Source organism: Pan paniscus, chromosome 13 (genome assembly GCF_029289425.2).
Source record: "Pan paniscus chromosome 13, NHGRI_mPanPan1-v2.0_pri, whole genome shotgun sequence".
NCBI lineage: Eukaryota > Metazoa > Chordata > Mammalia > Primates > Hominidae > Pan > Pan paniscus.
The window spans coordinates 62,235,424-62,250,938 of record NC_073262.2 but is presented as its reverse complement, the minus strand read 5'-3'; the positions used below and the strand labels follow the sequence as shown (position 1 = coordinate 62,250,938).

At 36.8% G+C, this 15,515-nt stretch overlaps 1 protein-coding gene across 8 annotated transcripts in view; it reads left to right on the top strand.

Moving 5' to 3' along the window:
- The window catches only part of BAZ2B (bromodomain adjacent to zinc finger domain 2B), a 399,198-nt gene that overhangs the window by 152,689 nt on the left and 230,994 nt on the right, over nucleotides 1-15,515 (top strand). For 6 of the 8 annotated variants that reach the window (XM_057301418.2, XM_063595387.1, XM_063595391.1 and 3 more), the window contains one exon: nucleotides 3,266-3,308. Coding sequence is in view for 2 of the 8 variants with exons in the window: in XM_063595392.1 (XP_063451462.1) it covers nucleotides 10,461-10,473 (13 nt within the window). In the remaining 6 variants the exon portion in view is untranslated. Of the gene's footprint in view, nucleotides 1-3,265; nucleotides 3,309-10,349; nucleotides 10,474-15,515 lie in introns of all 8 variants that reach the window. The other 2 variants (XM_063595392.1, XM_063595389.1) reach the window with 1 other exon arrangement.

The following is a 15,515-nucleotide window of genomic DNA, read 5'->3' as shown; positions in this document are numbered from 1 at the left end:
TCATGAGTTGCTGGGCGGGACTACAGGCGTGTGCCACCATGTCTTGCCAATTTTTCTATTTTTTGTAGAGATAGGGTTTCACCATGTTGCCCAGGCTGGTTTTGAACTCATGGGCTCAAGCAATCTGCTTGCCTCAGCCTCCCAAAGTGCTGGGATTACAGGCGTGAACCACCCACGCCTGGCCTATGTAGCTACCTTCTGATCTAATTTGGTATGATGGGGTAGAGAAGGTTAGTTTAGAGAGAATGTTTCCTGTCTTATCTTCTTTTACCCATCTTAACACTTTTACCCCTCTAAAACTGTTCAACATGTTTTCCTCTTTGGAAATCTTTCTTCATGTGCCTTTATTCATTGTATTTTCTATGTCTCTACTTCTTGAACTTAAACAAAACAAAAAACCCTGCAATTCCACTTCTCTTATTTCCCATGGGCCCTACTTATAGGTCTCTGCCAAATTATGCTGGCTGTTCTGTTTTTTTCTTCATATTCCCTTGGTGAACTTGCCCACAGTCTTGGCTTGAACTCTACTTTTATGTAACTGATTTTCAAATCTTGAACTCTTCTAAATTTCTACCTGCTGGAGCCGGGCACAGTGGCTCACGCCTGTAATCCCAGCACTTTGGGAGGCCGAGGTAGGCGGATCACCTGAGGTCAGGAGTTCAAGACCAGCCTGACCAACATGGAGAAACCCCGTCTCTTCTAAAAATACAAAAAAAAATTAGCCAGGCATGGTGGCGCATGCCTGTAATCCCAGCTACTCGGAAGGCTGAGGCGGGAGAATTGCTTGAACCTGGGAGGTGGAGGTTGCGGTGAGCTGAGATCGCGCCATTGCACTCCAGCCTGGGCAACAAGAGCAAAATTCCATCTCAAAAAATAAATAAATAAATAAATTTCTACCTGCTGGTGGGAAGCGTCTTCATTTGAATGGCCTATGGTGACACTGGCCTGTCCTATTGTTCTAAACAAAAGTCACCCCACCCTGCCACTTCAGATTTCTTTCATTATGTGAGTGAGAATCTTTGAAGTAATCTTTCACTCTTTTGCTATCCTTGTTCCTAATACTTAGTTTAGCATGAAGCCTTCTGGTTTCACCATTTAAGATTTGGGTTTCCCATTCCCTCTGCATTTCCTCTTCACTATCCAGACCCTCATTATCGTACACCTTTAATTCACTACCCCTGCTTTCCCATCACCCCCTGCCTTGCTTTTCTTTTTAAGCTTCCCAAATGCTTCTTGCAGTGACTTAAAAACATATACCAAGTTGTTATGGCATATTTTCTTTAAATAGATAGTAATTCTTGAAGAGTTTTTATTTAAACTTTCTTTTGGATCCTTTGTAGCTCTTGACATAATGCTGGATGCAGTAGGAACTTGATAAATACTTGTTCACTCATTCATTCAGCAGCTAATTAGCTATTGGGTTCCAGGTACTAAACTTGTGCTCCAGTGATCTTCCTTCATGGAGTTAAAGCTAACAGCAGCCTCTGGTGGTAAAGGAAGGCCTCTCTAAGGAAGTGGTGTTTGTTATGAGACCCGATTGAAGTGAGAAAACCAGTGCTATGAAGATATGGAGAACAATTGCTCCAGGCAGAGGGAAGAGCAAGTGTCAAGGCCCTGAAGTGGAACAAATTTGATATGTTTGGGGATTATCAAAAGGGTGATTGTGATTGGAACGTGGTAGAAGCAGGAAATGCAGTCAGGGCACCAGGTAACAGAGGGCCTAAGAGGTCATGATAATAAGTATTGTGGGTTTTATTCTAAGAGCTGCTAAAGCCATTGTACAGTTTTGAGTAAGGGAATGATGTGATCTGATTAACTTGCTTTAAGAACAGAGGTAGGTACTTGAGACCGGGAGTTTGAGACCAGCCTGGGCAACATGGTGACACCCCGTATCTCAAAAAAAAAAAAAAAATTAATTAGCCAGGTGTAGTGACACACACCTGTAGTCCCCAGCTACTCAGGAGGCTGAGGCAGGGGAAAAAAAAAAAGAATAGAAGTAGGGAGGCTATAATGGTAATATAGGAGAGCCAGTAATCATGAAGTAGTAAGGTAAAATTAAGGATAGAGTGACGAAGAGTAGTTGGTAGGACGGACTAGGTGAAAGGTCTGAGGTAAAAGAGAAACCAGGAAAAATTCAGTTCTTTGTGCTTAGACAAGTCATGTATCATTTCTAAATTCTGTTTTCCTGGAGTCTACAATAAGGAATATCTCTTTCCTGCCCCTTTGAAGGAATCGTTATGAGGATCTGATAAAATAATACATGAAAGCCCATTATGAACCTTAAAATGCCATAACCATGTGTTACTTTTTGATACTAAACATTTAAGGGCTCATCTCAAATTAGACCTTGTTAATAAAGAAATTTCCAGGCTAGGTCCGGTGGCTCATGCCTGTAATCCCAGCACTTTGGGAGGTCAAAGTAGGTGGATCACTTGAGGCCAGGAGTTTGAGAACAGGCTGGCCAACATAGCGAAACACTGTCTCTACAAAAAATACAAAAAATTAGCTGGGTGTGGTGGTGCACACTTGTAGTCCCATCTGCACAGGAGGCTGAGGCACAAAAATCGCTTGAACACAAGAGGCAGAGGTTGCAGTGAGCCACGATCGCGCTGCTGCACTCCAGCCTGGGTGAGAGTGAGACCCTGTCTCGAAAAAACAACAAAAAATTCCAAAAATTAAGATTTCACAGGGATAAACTTGAAGCCATTTATAGTTTAGGAAATAGTTTTTTCCTCTTCTAAATTCTTCCCAGTGATATTTTCAATCTTTTGATAATTTTGTCACTATTCATAAATATTAGCATGTAGTAATGTTTCCAGTATTAAGTAGATGACATTTTGGTTCTAATCTGTACTGATAATCATAGACAGAAAAGTATTTATAAATAATACCTAATTGTCTTCAGTTTGTGACGTATTTAAGACATTGTTTTTCTCTTCTGAGTACTTAATTTGAAGACAAATAAAACTTGTAACCCAAATGTCCTACAGCTTGTTTTTAAATATGTTATGTTCACCCTAGGGTGTTGGTGATTATAAACAAAAACATGATCTGCCATACTATAATAAATAATGATCTATAAATAAACTCCAGTCCTTTTATGCTTATTTTTGTCATACTGATTATATGGACCCTGATACCGTAGGTTAATTTCAATATGACTTAACAGCATCAAGAAAGACACAAATTTTAAACAAACTTTTTAGTTTCTGAAATTTCTTAAGTATGCTTCAGCTGATTGCGAATTCTTGTTTTCCTATTGCAGGTTTCCCAACAGTGATGTCACAAGATTGACCACATTGATCACAGTAAGACCAAAATGATAGTTAAGCTTTTAAGGAAGTTTGGTTTTCCCTGAGAATGAGAATTGACTTAGAAAACATATATAATTTGAAATTATTATTTCTTTTGCTAGCCAGTTGAATGTTAACATTTTAAATGAATCATATCTTATACTTCTAGCTAGTTATTTAAATACTTTTAAAATATTACTTTAAAGGATTTAAAAAACATTTAAAATGAAAATTACTTTTAATTTACAACTGAAATTATAGGCCTAAATATACTAAATTATTTCAGTGTGAGTTAAATTCTGAACGTCATCTTTTTTGAGTTTTTATTTTTACCAGAAAATGACAGAAAGGTTAAGGTGATTCCACATTAGGAAATATATATAAAAGTAAATTACTTGAGATTGTAATGAATTATTAAGGAAAGATTATGAAAATGTAGCCTTGGTAGGCTGGGCGCGGTGGCTCACGCCTGTAATCCCAGCACTTTGGGAGGCCGAGGTGGGTGGATCGCCTGAGGTCAGGAGTTCGAGACTAGCCTGGCCAACATGGTAAAACCCCGTCTCTACTAAAAATACAAAAATAGCTGGGCATGGTGGCACACACCTGTAATCCCAGCTACTCGGGAGGCTGAAGCAGGAGAATCACTTGAACCCGGGAGGTGGAGGTTGCAGTGAGCTGAGATTGTGCCACTGCCCTCCAACCTGGGCAATAGAGAGACTCCATCTCTAAAAAAAAAAAAAAAAATACACACACACACACACACACACACACACACACACACACACCACATACACCACATACCACATACCACATATATATAGCCTTGGTAGAGTTTTTAGGCATCTTGCTTAAATTTTTTATTGATATTTATAGGATTTGTAGAGTCTTCCAGATATGGAGAGTTTTTTGATAAAAGGATGGTTCTCTTAAGTAACTGATACTTTTTAATTTTATTTTGTGTTAATTTCTGTTGTGTGTAAGGACATATATTACCTAAAGAAAAACTTTTCCAGGGCCTTTATCCACATTAGAAAATTCTAAGTGATAAAATCTGAATTACAATCATGAACTTTATATCATTTTTGAAAAATTCTCTTAAATAACAGATAAATAAATTTCTACTAAATTATTTACTCCATGATCCTGCTTCTTCAACTGTTTTAACTCATTAAATCCAGAAGCATTAATTATTAGAAGTATAAATTCACATATCAATAATGTTTGTATTTATGTTCAATCTTTTTTATTTGAAAACTGGTTCATTTGTTAAGTTTAACATTTTGCAGAGACTAGAGAGAAATTTTATTTATTTTTAAAGGCTTTACCATCATAATTTTGTCTACTAATGCTTATAGCATATTTTATTCATTTTCCTGAGGCAGCATTTTAGCTTTCTTTGATTTGTAGCTCTTTCCTTGTTTATTTTTTCTTAATTAGAACTTTATTGCCTTAACTGAATATTTTATAATAAAATATTGACATATTTCTATAGAAACCTTCTGTTTAGCATCTAGTGCTTTACAATCAAGGAAGTTAACATTAGCATTAAATGAAACCTTTTTTAAAATTTAAAAATGCTGACTCCCACAGCTTATTTTTATTTAAAATTTTTTTTCCCACAGTTTATTTTTAGGGTAACATTAAGAGAGTAATTAATTGCAACTGATCTAAATCCAAGAATTTCAGGAAGAGAGATGATATTTAATATTATTAAATGTTAAATATCAGTTAAAGAGTAAGAAGTGTTCATTTGAGAGGTTCATAAGTGACTGATATTAGAAACCTTAAGTTTGTTATGACACTGTTGTGAGGCTTTTGCTGGCCCTTTGAGTTAAGAAAAGAGGGTAGATTTCAACATTGATTCAGGTTCAGAGTGCTAGTGAGAGAGTAGTTCAAATATATGTTTACCATGTGGCTGGAATAAAATGAGGCCAGGAAAGGGCTGATTTATCCAAAGGAAGTAGAGAGGTCAGGAGACTAGTCATAGATACATAAACTGGTATAATGAGATGACATAGTAAGAACTAAAGGTAAAATGTTATGGTTAGAGAGGGAGATTATATTATGGGTTGTTTCAGAGCTCAAGTGTAGTAGCTATTTATATATTATGTAATATATACTTTATATATGTTTTAATCAAAATTTTCAGAAGTCAGGAGAATTGCTGTTTTTTTATTTGTGTCACAATCCATATAAATGTCAAAACCTTTTAACTGATCTCCCTTCTTCCTGGCCATTATCAATTCCACTGAAACTTGTACACAACTCCCAGTTTGATCTGATTAAAGCATTGCTCGGTTCCTTTTATTTCTCTACTTGAAAACGTTTGGTGGCTTCTCATTTCCTATGTGATCAAATCCAGACCTTCTAACTTGGTATTTAAGATCCTTCCTCAGTTTGTCTTCAGCATATTTTCTTTTCTTTCTTTCTTTTCTTTTCTTTCTTTTTTTTTTTTTTTGAGACAGAGTCTCACTCTGTTGCCCAGGCTGGAGTGCAGTGGTGCAATCTTGGCTCACTGCAGCCTCTGCCTCCTGGGTTCAGGTGATTCTCCTGCCTCAGCCTTCCAAGTAGCTGGGATTACAAGCAGGTGCCACCAGGCCCAGCTAATTTTTGTATTTTTAGTGGAGACAGGGTTTTATCATGTTGGCCAAGCTGGCCTCGAACTCCTGACCTCAAGTGATCTACCCGCCTTGGCCTCTCAAAGTGCAGGGATTATAGGAGTGAACAACTGTGCCCAGGCTGTCTTCAGCATATTTTCTATTATTCAAGAATAAGAACTGTACACTCTACCTAATGTGGACTACATTCCCTACCTTGGATACACGTTTTGGCTCCACACTTACATTCATGCTATTCCCTTTACCTAGAATATTGTTTTTCTTTTCACACTTAAAAAAATTTCTTCTGGTGAAATCAAACTGTCTCTCTAATACCATATCCACATATAATCATCTCCCTGAGGTTTTCCCTAATCATCCTTGTTCTCTGTTCCTAATAATTTGGTAATGCTTAATTTTTATTACTCCAGGGTTACTGATAACATAATTGTATTTAGGGTACTTATTTTAATACACATCTTCTTACTATACTCAGCAAATGTTTGTTGGCAATCATAATAAACCAGAAAGTGCTAAATCAATTAGTATCTTTAGTGTTCTTATATTAAAATTGAAATAAGGATATTAATACATTAATATAATTTAACCACAGGAAGCAGGGTGGATAGAAAAGAGCTTAGATTTTAGAACCTATAGAGTTCAAGTACTAACGTCACTGTGTACTAGCGATGTGACTTCTAGCAAGTCAGCCTCTTTGTGCCTCAGTATCTTCACCTATAAAACGATGCATTATTTGAATTTAAAAGGATTATGAAATTTAAATTCTATTTTTATTAGCTTTCCTCCCTCTTCCTGATAGAATTTTATGGCTTACTCCTTTACAGATAACACCAATGGGCGTGAAATCTACTATAAAGTTCAGTGATATATCCTAAACATTCAAATTTACCTTACTTACAAATTGTGGCCATTTTGTCTGTTTTAATAAATAGATTTCTACATTATGTATACTAGTGATGACTTTATTGACTTTCAGCAAGTTTCAGCAAGGAGGCCAATTGGACCTATTAATATAATGTTATTTTATTTGAGGAAAAGGGAGTCAGACAACTAGAATGGCAACATCTTAAAAAACCAAAATGAACTATAGAGTAGTTTAGAGTACTCTGCATTCCCCTTAGGTAATGGGCGAGAAAACCAAGGTCTAGAGAGTTTGTGGGAAAGTAGTGCACATAATAGTTAAGGACATGGACTTGGGGTTAGAAAAACCTTTGTTTTAGTTTGTGTTCTGCTACTTCTGTAGCTGATGTGATCATGAGTCAGTTTCTTAGTCTAAGACCCAATTTTTTCTTTTCTAGAGTAGGGATAATATTATTATGTCTGGAATATTAAATGAAACATTGCTCATAAAGCACTTAGCACAAAAGATGGCACATACTACATTTTTCTTACCCTCATCATACTCATCAATATCTGTAAAGTTACTTGTCTAAAATTACATGATTTGAGAACTTGGACTAACCTGACTTTGCTTTATCCTGTTAGAATTTTTACTGTTCTGTTTCGTGATCAGTTCTTACTTGATTAAAGATGTCTAAATAGCATTTATAGAAAGTATAATAAAATAATTCAGAGGTTATTTGCTTAAATCTCCCTTAATCCTCTGTCTTCTCTGAGCGTATTTTTGCAGTTGCATTTACATGCAGTCTTGTTTATATGTAATTTCATTATTATAGTGGCTATATTTTATCTTCAGATATTCTTATTTAATATTTTACTGTATATTTAATAATCTGTCCTAAGGCAACTTTATTTATTTATTTTTTTTTTGAGTCTGAGTCTCACTGTCACCCAGGCTGGAGTGCAGTGGTGTAGTCTTGGCCCACTGCCAGGTCCACCTCCCGGGTTCACACCATTCTCCTGCCTCAGCCTCCTGAGTAGGTGGGACTACAGGTTCCCGCCACCACGCCCAGCTAATTTTTTGTATTTTTAGTAGAGACGGGGTTTCACCATGTTAGCCAGGATGGTTTCGATCTCCTGACTTTGTGATCTGCCCACCTCGGCCTCCCAAAGTGCTGGGATTACAGGCATGAGCCACCGTGCCCGGCCGGCAACCTTTTAAATAAAGTGGCTTTTTCTGTTTTTATTAAAATTTCTTGGCTGGGCACAGTGGCTCTCCCTCCTGTAATACCAGCACTTTGGGAGCCCAACAGGGGGGATTGCTTGAGCCCTGGAGTTAAAGACCAACCTGGGCAATATAGTGAGACTTTGTCTCTACAGAATAATAAACAAAATCAGCTAGGCATGGTGGCTCAAGCCTGTAGTTCCAGCTACTCGGGAAGCTGAGGTGGGAGGATTGCTTGAGTCCAGGAGTTCAAGGCTGCAGTAAGCCAAGATTGTACCATTGTACTCCAGCCTAGGCTACAGAGGAAGACCTTGCCTCAAAAAAATTTTTTTTTCCATTTTTCTCTTTGGTAATTTTATTATGAATATTACTTAAATTTTGTAGAGATACATCTCTCCCAATAGTAATACTTAATAATTGAGATGTAGAAGGAATTGCTGTATAACTTTATAGTGTACATACTGTCAGAAATACTGGTGTTAGCTAGTAAATTTAAAATGTCAGGTACCTACCACAGAGAAGATATAACCAAGTATGGCAATGATTGATAGTTGTCCCTAATACTGGTTTTCCCCCTCTTCTAATTTTTTTTCTGGTATATCACTACCTAGAATAAAAACATCATTTCCCCAGTCTCCCTTGCAGCTAGGTATAGTAATCTGACTAAATTTTGGCAAGAGATATATAGGCAGAAGTAGTGTGTGCAACTTTCAGGATGTATACTTAAAGGAATGGGTGCACATCCTCTTTTTCGCCCCTTCCTCCTTGCTGGCTGAATTGTGAGCATAATTGGACTGTGAGTGGAAACCCTATACTGAGAATGGGTAAAGCAGCAGTAAGAAAGAAAATCCTTACTAACATGATGTTACACTGTCCCTACTGGCCTGCCTATCCCTGGACTTCTTTGACATGACAGAGATAAAATTCTGTATTGTATGAGCCATTCACTTTTGGGCTTTCTGTCACTCCTGGCCAAAACTAATCCTGATACACCAAGCTAGCTTGACGAAGAATGTTTATGCCATTGTGGCCGGATGCGGTGGCTCACGCCTTTTTTAATCCCAGCACTTTGGGAGGCTGAGGTGGGTGGATCAGGCAGAGGTGGGCAGATCACTTGTCTGGAGTTTTGAGACCAGCTTGGCCAACATGGCAAAACCCCATCTCTATTAAAAATACAAAAATTCGCCAGGCGTGGTGGCACATGCCTGTAGTTCCAGCTACTCGGGAGGCTGAGGCAGGAGAATTGCTTGAACTCGGGAGGCGGAGGTTGCAGTGAGCTGAGATTGCACCACTGCACTCCAGCCTGGGCTACACAGCAAGACTCTGTATCAAAAAAAAAAAAAAAAAAAGAAAAGAAAGAAAAAAGTTTATGCCAGTGTGAAAATGTCTTTTTTTTTTTTTTTTTAAACATCTCACTTGTTTTATTTGAACTCTACTATCTCCATGGTTTAAGTCAAGCTTGTCCAACCTGTGGCCTGTGGGCCACATGCAGCCCAGGACAGCTATCAGTGCATCCTAACACAAATTTGGAAACTTTATCAAAACATTATGAGATTTTTTGTGTGATTTTTGTTTTTTAGCTCATCAGCTATCGTTAGTGTTACTGTATTTTATGTGTGGTTCAACACAATCCCTCTTCATCCAGTGTAGCCCAGGGAAGCCAAAAGATGAGACAGCCCTGGAAGTTTTAGGAGAACAATGCAAAGGGAAATGATTCATTCTGTCTAGCACAGGGGATCAAGAAACGTTTGCAGAGGAGTGAGACACGTGGTCTAGACTTTGAAGTATAATATAGAAGAGAATCTAGAAAGAGGAAATAGGCATATAGACTTGAAAGAACATATGTTCAGAGACATGTAAATGTTTTAGTTTTAGTTGTTTGTTTGTTTTTGAGACAGAATCTCGCTCTGTTGCCCAGGCTGGAGTGCAGTGGTGCAATCTCGGCTCACTGCAGCCTCCGCCTCCCAGGTTCAAGCAGTTCTCCTGCCTCAGCCTCCTGAGTAGCTGGGGTTTCAGGCACATGCCACCATGCCTGGCTAATTTTTGTATTGTTAGTAGAGATGAGGTTTCGCCATGTTGCTTAGGCTGGTCTCGAACTCTTGACCTCAACTAATCTGCCTGCCTCGGCCTCCCATAAGTGCTGGGATTACAGGCATGAGCCACCGCGCCCGGCCTTAGTATAATGTTGTTGAAATATAACATTTGAGGAAGTAAATGAGCCTAATGGTCAGCTCTTATAGGAATTTATAAACTAAAAACTTTGGTAAGTGCTAGATACCTAGTGATGAGTTATTTTAATGTAAATTTAATATTATTTATTGCTTTTCCATTAAATTTTAGTGGGGTTTTTTTTGGTTATGTTTTTATTTTTAGAAACAGGGTCTTGCTCAGTCACCCAGGCTGGACTACAGTGGCACAATCATAGCTCACTGGAACCTCAAACTCCTGGCCTCAAGCAATCCTTCCACCTAGGCCTCCCAAAGCATGGAAGTTACAGGTGTGAGCCACTGTACTTGACTATCATTAAATATTTTTAATAAATATATTTTGATACATGTGTTGAGGAATGAAGAACAAAGCTAATATTTATTTATCCACTGATTTTTTAAGATGCTAGGTACTTATTTGAACCTTTAACAATTTTAAAAGATATATAATTACATTTTACAGATGCCCAAACTGAGACTTGGAAAGGTCAAATATCTTTCCTAGTGTGTTGTGATAGTTAAGTCATTATCTGAAAAGTGCAAAAAATAGTCATTTCCAGAACAAGTTTACTATGTACTATCTGACCTTTATTTTTCACTTTTCTAATACCAAAAGTAGAGTTATAGTCAATTTTAAAATATCTTTAGTAAAATATAATAACAGTGATAAAACTGGAAGTGAAAATCTTTTTAAGAATTTCCATATTTTATAGCAAGTGACAAATCTAAAGGTGTTAAAATTTTAAAATGTAGTACAGTGACGTTATAAAATACGTCCTAAACATTTTGTTTTCTAGAGTCTGAATATTTTGAACAGTATCTTCAAAATTAGTATGTAGCAGCCATTTCAGTTACTTCATGTAAATCTATTTCCCATTGCTATTCCTAAATGTATATTTGGATGAAAGAAACCCTCTCTTTACCTCTACTGCATTTTCTCAGAAGTTGTACTGTTTTAACATTTAACAATTAATGGAGCTAAAAGCATGCATGATGTTCTCTGTATGAGTGGCTGCATATATAAATAACACCATGCTGCACAGATATAAGTTTAGCTTCTTTTGAACAAGTCAAAATGTGTAATGTTACACAATCCCTTGATTTAAAGATAGATTCTGATTTATCAGAAAATTCTAAATGAGCTACTGTTTAATAAATCTGTCTTAAAAAAAGAAACTTTTACAGATCTAGGAATAATTATGGAAACATCAGAGAATATAAAATAAAAACCAGTTTTCTGCTGTGGTTTGATGTTTTCTTATTGTAATCAGCAGTGTCTAGCATATAGACTAGGTAAATATTTCCTGAATTAAGGTGACTTGAAATTTAATCTGGCTAGTAAATTGTTTTCTTCCACTCACACTTTGTAGAACACCAATGCACACTTCTGCTGTGAGATATAAGAAATGTTAGTCAGGGAGTGGATAAAATATAACTGTAGTCTGCAGAAACTAGAGATGAGAAAACGGGTGTTGTACACTGAGTTATGGGTTTATGATATTTGACCTCTTTGTTCTTTTTATATAAATATACACAGAAAAAACCATGGAGGAGAAAGAATTTTGACAAAAATGGAAAATTTTTTTTGTTGTATAGCATCAAAAGTTTGCGAGTCATGAATGTTAAAGAAGTTTAACTAATACAAATATTCCTGAAGCTGTCCTTATGTGAATGCATTTTTAAATGCATTTTTAAAACATTACATCAATAGCTACATTTGCATCAGAATGTAAGATAGTATGTGTAAACTTTACAACATGCAAAGTATGCTGTTTGTTTTGCAAATAACACATCTAATGCTTGCAATTTTATTCTCTGATTTTCTTTCTCCTCAAAAGAGACCCCTCAACTTTTGTTCATAAAATTTACGATTTTTGTCTCCTCACTCCCCTTACCACTGAATATTTCCTGTGTGTCTTTTTTTCTAAACTCTAGTAGCTTTATATTTTCAGTGTCATCTTTATGGAAAGGAAATTTCAGAAAACGTAGACACTTGGCACTAAACTCAAATGTCACAGTTCATTTCAAATGTTACCTCCTCCATAAAACCTTTGGATCCTTTTCAGTTGGAATTAATCTCCCTATCATTTCTGCCTTTCAGATTTGTTATTTCTGTTATGGCAATTTACTTCAACACAGGGGTACATGGACCTGAGTGTGCAAATATATTCTCCACAGGGAGAAAGAGGCTAAAATTTCAATGTTAATATAAAATAAATCAGTATGAGCATATTCTTAGATCATGTGGTATGCCATGCCTACCTTACAACCAGTTACTACCATGTATTTTCAGGGCTATGATTATGTTTAATTATGTTAGTCTAATGAGAAAAGAACAAAAATAGATTTAATATTGTAAATGGTTCACTTGTACTAAGTGAAAGCCTGATGACATCAGAGTGAACTAAAAGTTTTGCAGTCATTTGAGTAGAAACAAATGATATTAAACCATTTAGGGCATACTAGATGTATTAGTCCATTTTCATGCTGCTGATTACCCGAGACTGGGCAATTTACAAAAGAAAGAGGTTTATTGGACTTACAGTTTCACGTGGCTGGGGAGACCTCAGAATCATGGTGAAGGAATCACATCTCACATGGATGGTGGCAGGCAGAGAGAGAAAGCTTGTGCAAGGAAACTCCCGTCTTTAAAACCATCAGATATCATGAGACTCATTCACTATCACAAGAACATCGCACGAAGGACCCGCCCCCATAATTCAGTCACCTCCCACTGGGTTCCTCCCATGACGTGGGAATTGTGTGAGGTACAATTCAAGATGAGATTTGGACAGGGACACAGCCAAACCATATCACTAGACTATAGGCATGTCAAACCAAAATGTAACTGAAAAATAATGGAGAAATAGCAGTCAGTACCATTTTTATGTTGACTATAATGATTCATTTTCACAAAAACATTGTATGATACTAACTTGAAATGTGTTATTCATAGCTTTTATGTGCATATTTGGAAATTGTTTTGGTATTGTATTTGAAATAAGATCTGGAAGCAAGAGGAATAGTTTATCCTTATCCGTAGTTGTATTTTTCTATATTTCAGTAACAATATAATAAGTCAGTCGGTGGAGGGTGTTTCACAAAACCTTTTTTCTGTCTTCATAAGGGGTTTATACATAGGTTAAGTTTCAGAAACGTTACAGAGTCCTTAGATCCTTACGTGATGATTATGTGTTCAGTTGTTTTACCTATTAGACTGTAAACTCCTTATAATCTAGTAAAGGCACAGATTATATTTTATTCATCCTTGCAGTTTCATTAGAGTCTGTCTCAGTACTTTTTCCTAGTAGTGACCCAGTAAATATCTATGCAACAAACTTGGCTTTGCTGGTGTGCAAAGTGTAATATAAGGAAAATTAGTGACATTTTTTGCCTTTTAGTGTGTAACTGGAATGTATAGTATAGAAAACAGAGAGATAGTATATATTTTAACAACTTGAAATTCATAGGTGTTAGTAGATTCCTCTTTTTGAAATTAAATATCTCCTAGGATTTTGATCACTTACAGTGTTGTATGCACTACCTTAATTAGATAATCAGTTTTTGTCTTTTTCTTAGCTGAGATCTGTAGAGTGGCGACAGAGAATGAATGATTTCCTGGCAGGGTAGAACTGAGCAAGGAGATGTAACCAGAGTGCTTCAGGGAACAAGACATTGCATCATTGCAAAAATGTAGTTTTTTATATTAGAGCAGATTGAGAACACTGGTTCATCAGGGAAGTGGAGAGGCAGGAGAAGGGACTGGGAAGTGATATGGGAAGGTACTAAAGATAACGTCTTCCACCTTTGGGCTATTGCCTAAAGTTACAGTGCCTAGTCAACATTCCTTTTAACTTCAGTGGAAATAAAACTGGCATAAATTAAAATCCTCTCGAATAATATAGCAAGTACATTTTACTTTTCAGATTCTGTTACGATAGCTTTTTGTATAATGTTGCCACAGCAGAATTCAGCTGTCTTGCTAACTTTTTCAGTGTCTTATTTCCTACTTAAATTGAATTACCTATTCCTGAATTTCAAAGCCATTTAAATGTAGCCTTGTCCCTATCTACATAAATTAATTTCCCTCTGTTTTCCAACACACATTCTTTTATAGTCAAAGCACTCCTTTAGCCACAAATATACTGACGATTTTGTCGGAATGTTTTTTTCCACGTATTTCCTTTTCTCGAAGTGCCACTACCTCTCCTTACCCAATGCCAATCCATTCTTCAAAGAGGTCTTGTAGTCTTTAGTGATAAATGTGACCTTCATTAAGTTCCCTTTCCGCCCAACGTTTGATCTTTATCTGTAGCTCCCCAGACCTCTCTTTTAAATTGCAGAACCTCCATTTGCAGCTCTCTATATAGGATTGGTACCTGGTTATCCCACAGACATGTAATTCAACCTGTTCAGACTTGAACTCATTTTCTTCTAATTTTCCAGAAACCTTCTCCTCTTTATATATTCCCTGTATTAGTCAATGATATCAACATCTACTTAGCCGCTCAAGGTAGAAATATTAGTTATCTTCAGCTTCTTCACAAATTCACATCTAAGCTGGTATCAAATCCTATTGATTCTCTATATGCATTGTAACAATAAGAGCTAATGTTAGTGGAGTGCTCACTGTGCACCAGGTACTAATCTAAACATTTGACCTGTAGTAAATTAATCCTCTTAACTCTAAGAGTTAGACACCATTATTATCACTGTTTTACATAAGAAAGAAATTATGTACTTGCTAACAAAAGTATGTACCTCCCCTATGAGGCTGTCCAGCCAAAGGAAAAAAAAAAAACTAAATATGATCAAGCCTAATTTACAGGAAATAAAAAGGAGAGAAGGACATGTTAAATTACACCAGGGGGACAGAGTCAGGAAAATCCAGACTGTGGAAAACTCTAAAAGGAAAAGGACCTAGTTTCTTTAGCTAAAAATAATAAGGAAGGAAAAAGAAAAGATTGGCTAGAGCATTTAGAGATTAAAAGAGACTTGAGTCATATCAGCCAGATCCAATATATGGATTTTATTTGAGTGCAGATTCAAACAAACAGGCAATTTAAAAATATAAGACGAAGAAATGTGTACATCGACTGAGTGTTTGATATGAAAGAATTGTTGGCCAGGCGCGGTGGCGCATGCCTGTAATCCCAGCACTTTGGGAGGCCAAGGCAGGTGGATGAGGTCAAGGGATCAAGACCAGCCTGGCCAACATGGCAAAACCTCGTCTCTACTAAAAATACAAAAATTAGCTGGGTGTGGTGGCGTGTGCCTGTAGTTGCAGCTACTCAGGAGGCTAAGGCAGGAGAATCACTTGAACCCAGGAGGC